At 29.9% G+C, this 16,007-nt stretch overlaps 2 protein-coding genes across 5 annotated transcripts in view; both read left to right on the forward strand.

Annotated features, from left to right (window-relative positions):
• Nucleotides 1-2,389, forward strand: part of LOC106684002 (eyes absent homolog 1) — a 27,559-nt gene extending 25,170 nt beyond the window's left edge. For all 4 annotated transcript variants that reach the window (XM_014425829.2, XM_014425824.2, XM_014425815.2 and 1 more), the window contains one exon: nucleotides 1,096-2,389. In XM_014425829.2, the coding sequence (XP_014281315.1) occupies nucleotides 1,096-1,176 (81 nt within the window). In that variant the 3' untranslated portion in view covers nucleotides 1,177-2,389. The remainder of the gene's footprint in view (nucleotides 1-1,095) is intronic.
• Nucleotides 2,390-4,262: 1,873 nt separating this feature from the next.
• On the forward strand, nucleotides 4,263-12,082 carry RpS20 (ribosomal protein S20). Its single transcript, XM_014426557.2, has 4 exons — nucleotides 4,263-4,376; nucleotides 7,110-7,206; nucleotides 9,217-9,402; nucleotides 11,948-12,082. Exons 1-4 carry the CDS (start codon nucleotides 4,374-4,376, stop codon nucleotides 12,013-12,015), a joined length of 354 nt encoding a protein of 117 aa, XP_014282043.1. The 5' UTR covers nucleotides 4,263-4,373; the 3' UTR covers nucleotides 12,016-12,082.
• The last annotated feature ends 3,925 nt before the right edge of the window (nucleotides 12,083-16,007 follow it).

Raw genomic sequence — 16,007 nt, forward strand, 5'->3', positions numbered from 1 at the left:
AAAGGAAAAAATTGGTGATCCTAGGGAGTAGTGGCATGCGCAAACCCCAGTGGAGTACCCCACTGCTCCCGCACCCCGTATGCCAGAGATGGCAAGGGAGGGGGATAAAAAAAAAAAAAAAAAAAAAAAGAAAATTAAGTGATGAACTAGAGATTTTCTACTGAACAATGGAATATTGTAAATCCTGGATGATTTTTAATAATAAGGTAGATTGAGTTGAATAACTAGAACAAAAACCTAATTGAAAGAGGATTGAGAAGAGTGTTATATGCCAGGTATGAGGAAAGTTAGTGATTAATCTTTCGAAGGGTTTGGATAGATTTGAGGGGATAGAAAGTGGTCAGATGGAAACGTTTGATAGAGAAGGAATTTTAATCATACAACCTTTTTCCAAGCTGAAGGAAAGATGGAACTTTGGAGAGGGAAATTGTATATATGTAGAAGGACTTACAAATAAATTTTATGAATAATAATGATTGCAATTTCTTACAATTGTTTTAAATATATTTCCGAATGGTTTTTAAAAAGTCTAATTTATTTATGCAACAAATGAAGTTTTAATCTGTCATATTGACATCAAATACATATTTGTAATCCATTCCATGAGCCGAGAGAAATCAACTAAACAAGAGTATGTGAACTACAGGTTTGGGGGCACTCTCTGTTTGTAGGGGCACAAGGAAATATAGGAGGTCCACACTCCAGCCTGGCCCAATATGTCCCAAAAACCTTATTCGACTTGTAATGTGATCAGTAGATAATTAATAATTATTGCCAGATGTCCATATATCAAATTTTAAGTGTATATTGTACTTGACTGGACACTTGCAATTCCCTACCTTTAGAAAGACTCAGCCCATGTGAAACCTTGCAGAGGAGCTGTATAGGCACAGATTTCAATACCTATTATATGAGCTTTCTATTTACTTGAATTTTTACGACTCCGAGAACAGACTATAGTGTTTAGTTACTGTTATTGCACTAATGAGAGGACATGATACATCAATAACTTTATGTTAAAAAAGGTTTATTTTTCCTAATCTAATTATAATCCCGTTTTTAATTTATTAATTTAATTTTGGTTTTTTTTTTCAGATGGATTTTCCATTTTGGAGAGTGTCTACTCACTCAGATCTAATTGCTTTGTACTGTGCTCTTGATAAGGGATATTTGTAATCCTCGATGAATTGAGTTGATTATTTATTAATCACTTACTTTAAATATGGTTTCTGTAGGATTAATTTTGTGTTTATTTATAACAATGCATGCTAACAAAAACTTTCTCCATAACTAAGAGTATTCTTGTTCATAATATGTGAGTGTTTGATGGATTATTTAGTTATAGCACTGTCTTAAGAAAGAAAAATTGTATTTCAAAATTATTATTTATTTATATTATTTATAATTCTTAAGTTTATTATTTACATAAGTAATTTCAAGCTTACAAATTCAAATTATTCAATTATAGAAATCATGTTTTTTATATTTTCAAAATGACATGGTGGAATGAGTGAATTTAATGCTTGCTAGATAGTGTCTCTAATATTAGTTATGTTTGTATAATGCTTGTTACATGTCAAATCATTGTGAAAAAAAGATTGTTGCTGCTATATATTTCTCATGGAATATTTTAAGTTAGAAAAGGGAAAAGATATGGTCTCATCTCCGCCAATTGAGAATCTAAACCACCAGGAGCTTTTTAGATTTCTAAAATATTATTATACTTATGATATTTGCAAATCAAGAATTAAAGGAATTCTATCCAAATCCACCAACCTCAGAAATTTCAGGGTTATTGTGCACATTCATACTGGATGTGCCCTAATCTTATTTTACTTATTTACGTATTCCATCGTAAATACACACACACATATACACATAAATAAAGATTTACTCATATTTAGATGCAAAAGGTTGAATATGGTATTTAGTAGTCACTCAAATCTATGAAAGCTCCATATTATACTTTAGTTATGTCTACATTAGTTTGCTTATAAGGAGTTGTTATTAATTTTATAATTTAAAAAAAAATCAATTAATTTAGGTTTTAAATTAAACATTTAATGAGAATATTTCTGTGTAAAGGAAAAATTAAATTCACTTTTATTTTTTAAATGTTAATTAGGATTTAATTACTCAAGACTTTTTAAATAAAATGCAACATGAAATCAAGCTTGGTTATATTATTTTATGCACTCAAGTAACGAATAGGAATCATCTGTCTATTGAATTTGTTTAGAGTTAGCTCAAATTACAACATTGATTTGACTTGTAATGACTGATACAACAGTGTATTGTTAATATTTTTTATTTTATCATATTATGAAATGTCAAAAATATTTTTAGTCTAAGAATGTAAAAGTAGTCACCATACAAAAAAAAAATTAGTATCAAATGAAATGGAAATTTAAAGACATTAATGATAATGTATTATTTACTTATTTTGATGTTAAGATATAATTAAGTTTGTTCTGACAGGTTGTATCCTTTTTGTCATGACACTTTCTGATTTTATTAATATGGTATACTTCATCAGTACCGAAAATATGAAATGTAATTGTATTTTCTTTTAGATCTGAGTTTAGTTTCTTGATTTTTAATTTAATCAGAATAAAATAATATACATATATTTTGTAATAAACAGTTAAAAATTAAATATGTTTATTGATTATTATACAACATTTATCTCAGTTATACAAATTTTGTTCCATAAGTCAATATTACTGTCACCAATTTTTACAATCTTGAGTCTTAAAAGCGGTCCATGGTTTATTTAATGCTAATATTCATCCAATTGGGTATAACAGATTTTAGTGAATCAACTTCTGGATGATAGATATTCTTTTAAAACTCTGATTTCCAAATTTTGAAGTAAATCTGTTCATATGTTAATTTTTTTAAAGTTTCTTAATTTGCTAACTATGTAAAACCCACAATTTAGTGCCCTGTAACATGTGACATCATGCTGCAGGACAGACCCCAGTTTTCAAATATGTTGTTGTTATCAGTTGGCCTGATATTGTGACTTACAAAATAAATATTCTTTGAACCAATGATAGAAGAGAACTCTGTTTTTTACCTAAATGTTTTATAATATGCACCAATTGATAAAAATAAAAACATGCATATATACCATTCCAATGTTGGATTAACCCATAATATACTTGTATACTTGAAAAATTAACCACTCTCATCTGATAATGATGTTTAAATACTATATTGCTACATTCTGCAAGAATATTTTCATATAATCTTTAGAATCTGTAAGTATGAAAAAAAAGAAGACTGGATTGTTAAAAAAAAACCTTAATGTAAAAAGGCAGAAGTAACATCTATTGCTTAGATATGTACAAAAAAATGGATACAAAAAAGATATTCTGGAAGATTATTGATTGACCGTGTGTAAAAAAAATATTTGTGTGGTCCAATAGTTTACAGGATTTTCTTCTCTATTTTAAATTTATTCCCTTCATTATATTATCCTTCATAATACATTCATTGCTCGATGTAAATATAATTAGTTTTACTTAATACTAAGGTACAATTGAAAATTTGGTTAAAAGAAATGATTATTTTTACATCACTTATGGAAAAGAAATTTAATTGACTTAAGCTGTATATTTTTACTTAAATATCCATTGCTTATAAACAATATATAATAATATATGAGCATTTTAGTTAAAATTCTTAAAAACTCTTCTGTGATATTTTATACACTTGAATAGTACAATATAATATAAAAATAGTTTAGAAAAACTAAAATTTCATGAATTATCAGTTCTAGACTAAATCTGCAACAAAATAAAACATTTGAATTACCATTCATTTATTAAAATATACGGCTTTAGCAATTGTAGCATAGACCGAGAGATGTCGATGCAGCATTTCCTTCCTTGAAGACGGAGAAAAATTAATACCTAACAAATCCGCTATACCACGATACGATTTTCTTTGATATCTTGATTTATGTTTAAATACATTTTTATTATGATCAATATTTTTACTTCAATTTATACGTTTTTTTTAGAAGCTTTAAGTGTACTTTTTACTAAGGAACCTCAAACTATTTTATTTTTATTTAAATTCATTATATAAAGAAAAGACAAGGTGTGCAAATACTTTCTTCGGTCACTGTATATAAATAAATATATCAATTTCAAATAATATTATGTAATTTTATTTATTATTTTTAATAAAGACTTTTCAATATAGAGATATTTAAAAATTATTACACTTTATGTTCAATACTCATATTTATATAGCACATGAGGTTACAGAAAGTAGGTAGGAGTTTACTTGTGGCTGTAAGCTTTCATTTGCACTGGCTCAGCGCTGGACTGAACGTCTAACTCGGCCAGGAAGAATTTTTAACAATGGTAAGTGAATTTAGTTGATTATATTTCTTTAAGTTCATTTCTTAAGGTTGTATTGTACGATTTATTTGGTTTATTCCATATTTTTGAATTGTTTAAATTTGTTTACAAAATGCCACGTGGTTTCTCCTTAACAGTGCGTGCTTTACTCCAATTGAACTGTAAAATATTTCGATCGTATATCTAAATCGATTTGAGATCGTTTATGAGGTTTCCTTATTCAATAAAAAATCAGCTCTTTATTAACAATTTAGTTTATTTCCTCCAATCACGCATTACAACTTCTAGTTAACCTTACATCGACTTTGTTATGCCTCATGCATGGCTTTTAATTACACAAGATAATTAGTTCTTCAATATTCCTGTTTCATTTAATTCAATTTAAACCATCATATATTATGCATTTTATTAGCACCTACTATTTATCTAGGGCTGGATGCAGTTAAATTGTGCGTTAAATGATATTCTAAGCATTATTCCTAATTGCCCACTGCCTAATAAGGAAAATTAATTTTGAAATGATGTTGAACGTTTTGTTGAATTAATAGTTTTGTGTTAATTACAAATATCGTAAATCTATTCTTTTTGCTTAAGGAATGCGGCTTGCATTGCAAGCCGGTATTTATTAGTTTTAAGGTATGGTTATTCCTTGAGTTTTCCTCATTTAGGATATTTTCTCACATCCATTTAGGTCTTCATATTACCTGCTTTCACTTACTGCTATCTTCCGTAATTGTATTTTGTTCAGTTTTGTGGAATGTCTAAATCATTGAAATATAGTATGAGAGTGGTAAAAAAGAGAAGCATATACTTAAGTACATTATAGGGAGGCACTCTTCGGCAGAGTATTGTATTGTCTGTAATTATCAAAAACACAAAAGCTATCATATTTATATCTCTGCGGTCCCAAGAAATGAATATTGAAACACTCCCTTGGTTAGTAAGTAGTAGCAACTTCATGTTAGCCACTAGGGTTTAGCCAAAAAGACCACTTGGGTCACTCACTTGCTGGATTAGTTCATTCCCACCATTCACCAATACCAATGCCTGTAATTACATTATGGTTTATTATTGATGATAGATTGTTGTTTTTAGTTATTGATATACTTGAATATAGATTTATTTTCCCACTAGCCTGTTACATTATTTTACTTAGGATTTTATTGCATTCTTTGATAATAGTAGATGGAAATAAAAATAGATTTTTTTAAATTATAAAAAATGTTAAATTTTGGATGATGGATAGGATGATAAACTCAAAATTAGAGAAAAATGAGCTTAAATGGTTAAAACCCCGGTTTATGATACTGTTAATTGAGAAAAATGGTTTACATAGGAAAACGTGTGTTGCAATGAAGCAATTGTTAGATCGATATTGATTTTCTATAGCATCATGTTTTGATATTTGGTGTCAGTTTGCAATAAATGATTATACTTTACATATAAGAAGATAGTCAGGGTTGCAGTCCAAAAACAACTAATAGTTTATAACTATTTAATGTCCAATGTTTCGCTCCACTTTGGACTGCTGTATATTATATACACATATGATATCCATATATTATCCATATATTCCGATCAGAATCAGAATATCTTTAATCTATTGCTTTGAACAGCCCTGCTAAGTGTGGCGAAATGTCAGACATTAAATAGTTATAAACTATATGTTATTTTTGGCTGCAACCCTGACCTTCTTATATCTAAGTTTTACGGTCAACTTTATATATATATTCAAATTTTATTCTTCAGCCATATGATGATACACCCAGCTCTCTGAGCTTTATAGCTATCTTATTGAAGAGACTTGTTTTTAATCTGAAGGCTGAAAAACTAAAGTATTGAAATCTTACTTTAAGTTTATTAAGTCCGCATTCAAAAATTAATAGTTACTTAGTAGTTGCATGTTAGTGTTTTAATCTAAGTATTAATTATTTCTGAAATATTATAGTTGTTTGCTGAAGGCTTATATATATAACCTTATTCCTTAGTAATTTTGTAAATTCTTCACATTGCTTTTCCTCAGATGATATAAAAAGTTAACGAGACCATTTTATTCTTTCGCATCTCCACGGCTTGGACCTCTCAAATCTCTTCTGTTTTATAAAAACACACTGGACGATAAACTGGAGATTTAGACTAGTTGTTCGTTTTTCTCCATATTCAGTCCAGGAAGCCACTCCAATGAGGTTAATATTTGAACCAAGTTGTTGGGTTTTAACTGATTTTATATTAAACAGTTGATAAGTTTTAAATTACTTAGTTCTTATGCTGAGTAATTGATTTCAAGGAGTAGATGAAAGAAACTGTCTAAGGGATATAGTATAGACAGTATGAGTCAAAATTTCTACATCTGCTATTTGCGAAATAGTGTAATATGTTTTCCAAAATAAACTAATTTACTCTCTTTCATTTCATATAATTGAGAAGTTAATTGACAAACATTGTTGAACAATTTTTAACCAACCAAAATCCTTATTTGTATTGTATTTTGTAATTTGTAGATTGGTATTTGTTCAGACTTTTCTTTCATGGGAAGTTGATTTAGAAAAGTGTATTTTTAACAATGACCAGATGATGTTATTTTACCCTAGCTCACTATGATCATAACATGCTATGATTATAAAGTAAGACAAAGCTGATGGTCAGTATAAATGTTTCAACTTGCCCATTGAAGACTTTTTTCCATTATTTTATTTTTTTAATAGCTAATAATTTAATTATTTTTGTTTTGTTTAGTCAGCTTTCAAGGATACTGATAAACCCGCGGAACCTCAACAGATCCATAGGATCCGTATAACACTTACTTCTAAAAACATGAAGTCTTTAGAGAAAGGTAAAGCATTTTATTTTTATTAAATATTCGAAAGTTTTATTTTTCAGCCATATGATGATACACCCAGCTCTCTGAGCTTTATAGCTATCTTATTGAAGAGACTTGTTTTTAATCTGAAGGCTGAAAAACTAAAGTATTGAAATCTTACTTTAGGTTTATTAAGTCCGCATTCAAAAATTAGTAGTTGCATGTTAGTGTTTTAATCTAAGTATTAATTATTTCTGAAATATTATAGTTGTTTTAAAAGTTCTTTAAGGCACTAAACTTTTTTTTTTGATATACCATTAAAAAGAATTATATAGTGTTTTTGATACACCATTAAAAAGAATTATATAGTGTTTTTTGATACACCATTAAAAATAATTATAATATCTTAAAATTTGATTTATGTAACCTGATTAGTTATTGGGTTGAATAGTTTTGATAAAAATCCATCTATAGAACAGTAATCATTAATAATGAAACATTAGAACAAGAACTATTATCTTTCTTTGCCTTATTTAGTTTTCAAAGCCTAAGTAACATCAATTGGTTTTAGGATTGCTACTAGTCCACAGTTACATTTTGATCCTGGATTAATCACGCAACAAATTAAATCATTACCTTGAAAATCTGTTACTTGTCTCTAATTATTAATGAAATAGAAGACAAGTTTCTTAAATTTAGTGTGTTGATCATGAGAACTGTTATGTGATTGATTTTAAGTCCTATACTCAACCGTGGACAACTGTCCTATAACATTCTTCAGAGGTACTGTCGACCCTTGTCAATTATAAGTTTTTTCTTAATTCATAATTTCATGATAAGTAAATCTTGTTTCTTACCCTCAGTAATTTGAAGTCATGACTGCTCTCTATAATGTGAAGTATTGCTACTTGTGATTTTTTTACAAACTTAAATAACATAATCGAGTTGTCAGTATACTTTCATACTGTGTTAAATCCTAACAGTATTTTTTAAATTTGTGGAATGTAATTGAGCTCAAGAAAGAACTCTATACCCCTTTATAACTTATTCTGAAAGTGCGATTTTATCAAACAAAGTGTAAATATAGAACAACCATTAGGATGTTAAAGCTACAAAAATAAGTTGATTCTGTTCCACTGGGACTTCAGACAAGGAACTCTACCCATCTGTGTTTTGCTTATAAGTATTTTGTTCATGTTGACGATATCAGTGTCTCTATAGTGTCCTAACCTATGCTACACTGTTAGCCTATCTGGATGAGGACGATGAAGCACTACTCTTATTATTTTGCTCACTTGAAGACAAGGTTATACATTGTGTACTTTTAATCAAACATTTATTACAATTTTTTTCTTATCTCTTGAGTTTCAAATTATATTAAAATGTTCAAGAGTGTTTCAATGACAACCTATTTTGATCATTTTCTGAATTTTATTGTCCTCCCTCTACTTAATGTCAGAAATTTCTTTCCTTACATTCCAATTTTTGTGGAAACATGAGAAAAGTGATATACCCAAAATCATATTTATAAAGTGATAATCTTTAAGTACAACCAAAGTACACATTGAGATACAGACCATTGCAGCATTTTTTCTGTGACTCTTGTAGAGGATAGTACAAATTCAGAGGCAGTTCTGTGTCACCTAGCCTATGTGTCACCATAATAACCAAAACAGTTTTGCTCTGTAGTATATTAACTGAATTTGTTTTGGCTCTCGGTCTAATCACCAGGTGATTCCGTGGACTAGTAACAGTTAAAATTGAAACTCCCCCTATAAGAAGGCAATTAAGAAAGTGGTTTATGTTTGGTGATATAATGTAGTAGTAGTAACTAATATAATTGATACTTAGTAACTAATTTAATGGATACTTGGTATCTAATTTATTGCAATTATCCCATTACTTTTGTATATTAATCATTCAAAGATTCTAAGCAGGTATAATTTATTTGAAATGGTGTTGCATGTATTAAACTTCTTATATTTAAATTATCTTTTTAGTGCAAATAAAAACTTACGACTTTATGATTCCTTTTTCTTTAAGTGTGTGCTGATCTAATTAATGGAGCTAAGAAGGAAAACCTCCGTGTCAAGGGACCCATCAGAATGCCCACCAAGATTCTGAGAATTACAACTCGTAAAACTCCTTGCGGAGAAGGTTCTAAGACTTGGGATCGCTTCCAAATGAGGATTCACAAGAGGGTTATCGACCTTCACTCTCCCTCTGAAGGTAACTACTTAGATTTTATATGAGTTGGGTGTGCTTCTAACAGTGTTTCATTATTGATCCCTCTTACTTCTATATTTGATTTTAATTACTGTTCAGTGAGCCCCTCTGAACAAATTATTTAATTATATAAAAGGTGCTGCTCTCTGTTGGCGGAATAGACCAAAGGCTATTACTTTAAAAACAATTGAAGCTATTGGCGATTCACCATCTTTGCTTTGTAAAATTTAACGTTATTTCTCTACCCTCAATCCCTTTATCAACCAAATGCAGTTAAAGAGTTCAGGAAACTGCTGGCCCTCTGACAGGGGGGAGAAAATGAGTTAGCAATAATTGAAATAGTACCATCATCCAATAGTCATCCCACAACGGGTACTTCAACTAAATCGGTGCCAAGAATTTATTTCATAAAATATGTTTTATGATTGCCAAGGTAATTTTCAAGATTTCGGCCTAGGAAGCCAATTTAAGTTTGGCCAATTAAGCCAAGTAAACAAACTATGAGTCAATGAAAAAATTCATTGTCATTCATAATTAATGGATGGTTCACATGGTTGAGATAATCTAAATTTAACTTTAACCATTACAATTCAGTTAGACTTATATTAGTATTCCAATTTATTCATTGTAACCAGATTTTAAATTGATTCAGTCACTTAATTTACATACGCCATTGGTAACATGATTACTAATTTGCTCTACATAATCATTACCTTCACAAATGTTCTATTCAGTCACAAACTGGTGCAAACAATCTTGTTGATTGTGCTGAAAACTGCCCTGATTTAGTTTGGACATTTCCTATCTGGTGCGTTTATGGTTCTATGTCAAGAACCACCACACCCATCTTGCAGATAATCTGTTCAGATGACATCCCTACAGCTTCAGTAATCTCACACACTTTCAGTCGACGGTCCTCAGTGTTCTTTTTATGCACTTTTGGGATATATTCTGGGGTTGTAGCACTTTTTGGCCGTCCACTACGTGGATCATCATTTAAGCTAACTGAATTTAAAATCGCTTGTCCACTTGGTAAAAGTTGAATATGAAGAAGCAGAGCCCCCATTATGAAAGTCAGCATGAATTTCTTTTGCTTTCATACCTTTCTTAACAAAGTACTTAATCACTGCTCGAATCTCAGTTTTTTCCTATGTCACAAATCACTATGTATAAAATGACAACAAAGAGTCGTCACTACCACTCACATCACGTGTTCACTCACAAAGGATTTGTGATTATTGCATGGGAACCTTGTTGCTCTGGCACTGTCATCTAGCGGTGATTCCGAGAACATTTCAAACCACCCTCGTAATTTAATTGTGCAAATCATGTCATGGTTTGTAACATTTTAAATTAGAGTTTAAAAAGAATAATTCAAATAATTTTTTTCTATTTTGATGACAGGTTAGTCTACAGGCCTTATTTGATTATACTAGGTTCTGCACACAGAAAATCCCCTAAGCTTTATGTGTTTATGCCCTAGTACAAAAATTAGTCACAGAATTCTCCGTACAGAGAACCATATTGGAGTGCAAATTCTGCGCTTTGAAGTGAAATATTATCAGGAAAGCTGCCACTAAGGATCAGCAATCTGTAACCCACACAATGCTCTGATGATCGAATCAGTGATTAATACCGTTTTTGAGGAAAGTGAGCGCTAGGGCTTGAGGGGGGAAGATAATAATTAACGTCTTATGCCAAAGTGATGAAGTACCTATATAACAAAATTCAGTATTTAAAAATACACCTTGATAGATCTTGTGGCTCAGGATGTTAAGAGGAACAATTTAATAATCTAGTTAATAGTTCGTTTTTTTTTTTATTTATTTGTTGATATTTACAACTGTACAAAAATAGTTTATAGTATTATTTATATACTTTATAATACTGTTATAGCAATATTATAAGGTATTATTTATAAGTACTAATTATAAGTTTATATTATAATTCTAAATATTCAGTTTTAGACACTTTCTGAAAAGCTTTTCTTGGCTTGAAGGATCTAATTTAGTTTGTTAATATTATTACCTATTGGTACTGGTAACTAGTCATCAAAGACCAATGAAGTTCATATGAAAATAAATTATTGGCTAGCATTGCTGACTCAAGTTTTAGTTCTGCTTGATGGCTCAGTGATGTATAACCCTGGAGTTGATGTCTTGTGATTAAGCTCTACGCTAGATAGTATCTGAGGGTCATCAGGCACTAAAACATCATCAATTGATAAATTATATTTTAAAGATCAGTAATTGATAGTGAAAAATATGTTGGTTAAAATTTTTTGATTTCTTAAGTTTATTTTATTATTTAGAAATTACAAATTCCATATTTATTGTTTTATGATCTTCTTTCATACCTACTCCATTTTGATAAGTCAGTTTTCTTTTTACCTTTTCTTTATTACCAGATTGGTATAGTCTTGTGCATGTGATATCCCTTACTATTTATAATGCAATAATCCTGAGGAAATACCAACAAAAACAAATGATACAGTAATCTTATTTGCTATTAACAATCTAATTTTATATTTGTTTTTTTTTTGTTACAGTTGTGAAACAGATAACTTCAATTTCTCTTGAACCTGGTGTAGAGGTGGAAGTAACAATTGCCGAATAATTCCGTTGTTTTTACTGTGTAAAGATTATATAAAAAAATTATATAATAATAAAAAAATTGAAAAACAGTTACTGAGTTCATCATTACCAACCTATTCCTGTTATACTTTAATACTTGGACTAACAGAGAAACTTAGGTCTGAGTGACAATAATCCTGGGATTTTTTTAATTAAATAGTCATATGTAAATAAGTTAAAAAAAAATAACATAGTAGGAAACTAAAATGAGAGAAACAAGTATAATCAATTTAATAATTTCCAATGTGTACATTTTTATTTTAGTATTGTGGGTATCAGTGTGTCTTGCAGTTTTTCTATTTTTCCAAAAATATTACTTAGTGCCTCCTGGAAATTATTTTTTTTAAATTTTAATAGTAAATATAATAGAAATTATGTATGTATTCTACCTTTTTCGTAAAATATAGTAAAGTAAGGTCTAGATTAAGAAACATTGAACTTTGAAATTATGAAACTATTTATTGGACTCAGAATAGAAAGCAATACAAAAAAGTTAAAACATTTGAAATCATCTTAATGAAAATGATGAACCACTGCTACCAATTTAGTAATCCTAAACTCTATTTTCGTCAGCAGTCAGTAATCTTTAATCATTGAGATTGTCTATTTGCAATTGCTTTCTTTCTTTCCTTTTTTTTTTATTTTAATGAATTGGTTTTTGCACTAAACCCATGTTCCAGTAAATAAGATGAAGGAATTGCAATTAAAAACTTGAATAAAGGCCTGCCCACATTTCAGGATAAGCTGTAGGGGTTTAGTATCAGTTTGCAAACAATAATTGGCAAATTTGTTTCTCTGTGAAGCTACTAAAAGTAAAGCTTCATTTCCTGGCAAAATTTATTTATTAAACTTAATAGAAAACCGAGATGTTTTTAAATATTCACACAATAATTCAATATTTTGAGCCATTTCATTCATTCTTAGCACTTATAGCTCCGAAATTTTCTTGATAAGCTCAGATGGGGGCTTGTGTAGCACAGTACGTATCATTTCACTTCACTATTACTTCACCCTCAGTATAATTCTTGACTAAGAGAATGAAGTTTTCCTGATTTGGCAATCATTAACGAAATATTGTAAGAAGCAAGCAAGCCATTGCCATCTTGTGTGGTTGAGGTTGAAAAGAGTTTTGTCAATGTCGGTTCTTTAATAATTTTTTCTTTTAGTGTTCGAATATAAGATAAATCCCATCTTTTTTATCTCTATGAATTTTAGTCAAATATTCTCTTGTAGTCTGAAAACTTTCATTGCTTCGTTCCGTAAAATTTTCTGGTAAATCTAGCACATTGGTAACATATTGTTCACTGGTGACTGTGAAGCCATATTTCAAATATTCAATATTATACTGTCTAAAATTTTTCTTTGGTTGAGCCATTAGTATCTGAAGAAAAAATTAGGGTAAATAAATAAGAAGAAATAACGTAAATAAATCATGATTAAAAGTGAGTTTGACTAAGTTTTTAATTCTACCAAATCAATGTCTAATTCAAGCCTGATTTTAGGCGAGGCTATCATCTATGCTTCAATGGAAGCCTACTGCAAAAGGATTAAGGGGTTATTTTTAATAATATGATATGCTTTATATGATTACTTAAAAGCCAAGTACCAAATTGGCTCGAACCTTTCTGTCCTCACCTGTGTATTAAAGAGTTCCCTTTAGTGTTCCAAATCCAAACTACTGTGTGTATTGATTTCAATTTATGTACAGTAATTTCTTAATATAAGTGTGATGATTCGCCCCTTGCTGTTGATCCCAAGGCAGTCTGTTCACCTAATAAGCAAAGTACCAAACTAGCTCACACCTTTCTGTCTGCACTAGTGTTGTAGAGTTCCAAATGTGAAGTGCTCCATGATTTAATTTCAGTTGGTGTACAATAAGTTCGATGATTCATCCTCCTACCCTTGAGCCTAAGAAATGAGTGATTAGGCAAATAGATTACCTAGTTTCATTTCATTCTCATGGGTAGGACCTGGATTGTGCACTGAAACCCTGCACGTAACATGTGCAATTAAAACTTAAGATTTCCAAATATGCAACAAGATAATTTAAATTCAACTATACTTTGAAAGATAGATTAAAAATTAAACAAGAATGATATTAAGTATTTAGTTTGAAAAACTAATTATAAAGTATAAAAATAATAAGGATTTGTTATTATTAACAATAATTAATTATATTGAAGAATGATAAATAATTGAAAATATTGAGAAAAAAATATATACAAATGAATATGAAATTTAAAACAATAAATTGTAGGAAGATAGTAAGGGTGGCAATCAATAAAGATATCAAAGTAGTAAAAAGAAAACCATTTATTGTTAAAGCTCTGACTTAGCAGGGCTATATGAAAACCTAGTCCTTAGAACCTTTGTCCCAATATCTGGAATATTAACTCCCCCTCTTCGAATCTAAGTAAATTCCTTTTGCTATCTCTTCAAATTCATAGCCATGATAATCCACATGACATAAAAAATTCTTAAAAATTTTAACTTGACGCCATTTTTTATGTAGTTGTAAATATCAATAAATAAAAAAAAAAAAAATAGAGAAAAATTGGCACACTATAGAACCTTATACCACCTTTAATCTCACATCTTACCTAGAATCGCTTGAACTTCGTTGTAAATCTGGATACCTCACTTTCAACAACCAGTTCTTCCATCAAACTTGCTATGAGTAACTGCCTTGCTAAAACCATGCCAATATAGTCCTTAATGATCTTGACTCTGTCATCTCGTTATTTTCAGGAGACATTCTTTGTATTAAAAAATATGTTGACGTTTTTCTCATTTTCAACCCTGACAAAATTACTGAAATTTTATCATCTTTCAACTCAACACCTTCGTCTATGTGAACGTGATAGTGAATTGACCACTTTCCCGTTATTATAAGAAATCCCGATAGTTCCTTATCTACTGATTGGTGCACCAAACCCATCTACTCCGGCCGTCTCCTTAATTTTTCTCTCAACTCCCCTACCATCAAAAACTTAATGTAGCAAAAAACCTCATCCACCGATCTCTGCCTTTATCTGACCCTCAATACCATTAAACCAAAAAACAATTTATTAAAAAAATACTACTTACCAATAACTTCCCACTTAACGCCAAACAGAAACTTTTAGACTCATATAATAACCCTAAGACAACTTTACCTCCTTCACATAATACTTCTCAACTAACCACTGCGTTACTGTCGTACAGATCTCTCTCTTATATCCCCATCCTCTCCGACATACAAAAATCATTACCCAACTTAAATTTAGATCTTAAATCCTATAAGATTTTCCACTTTTTAGTTACTTAAAAGACCCCATAAACTTTCCATACCGCTCCAATACTATATACCTTATTCCACCACTAACTAACTCAATTTGGTCTACTCCTGTCTGGGCTATTAAACGCCATCGAGAGGTAATACGTGTAAGAGGTTAGCTTTCAGTAAGCAGATTCTACTGGTATCTTTGTTAATTCAAATGATACATACATTTTATATATATTATAATGTCTTATACAGTTGTTATATATTACAATTAAGGCATTTATAATGAATAGTATAAACATTAATTTACGGCGTTTGCTTGTCGCCATATATAAGAAAATTAGTATTTAAGTACCAACTAACAATAGAAATTAAAGAAAATTCCAATGAATTAAGTCAGTGATCCTTCATTATAATTGATTAACAAATGCATTGCTATAAATTTCTTTATGTGTTGACACATTGACACATTCTCATTTGAAAAGTCTTTTCTACTTTTCTTGTGGCCCCATATCCCTACTTTTTGGCTTTTCCATATTTTTTTAAAAATCAGCTAGACGTATAAATTGAAATATAAAAATAAGTAATTATTTACTTTTATTCCTACTGGTAGTTAGGAGGACACTGCTTTCTATGAATGAAATTTCGAAGGTACCCGCATCAATCAAAGAGATATTAGACTCCTTGTGCCTGCCAATGATTAAATAAACATT

The sequence above is a fragment of the Halyomorpha halys genome, unplaced genomic scaffold (genome assembly GCF_000696795.3).
Source record: "Halyomorpha halys isolate HHAL.00 unplaced genomic scaffold, Hhal_1.1 Scaffold29.1, whole genome shotgun sequence".
Lineage (NCBI taxonomy): Eukaryota > Metazoa > Arthropoda > Insecta > Hemiptera > Pentatomidae > Halyomorpha > Halyomorpha halys.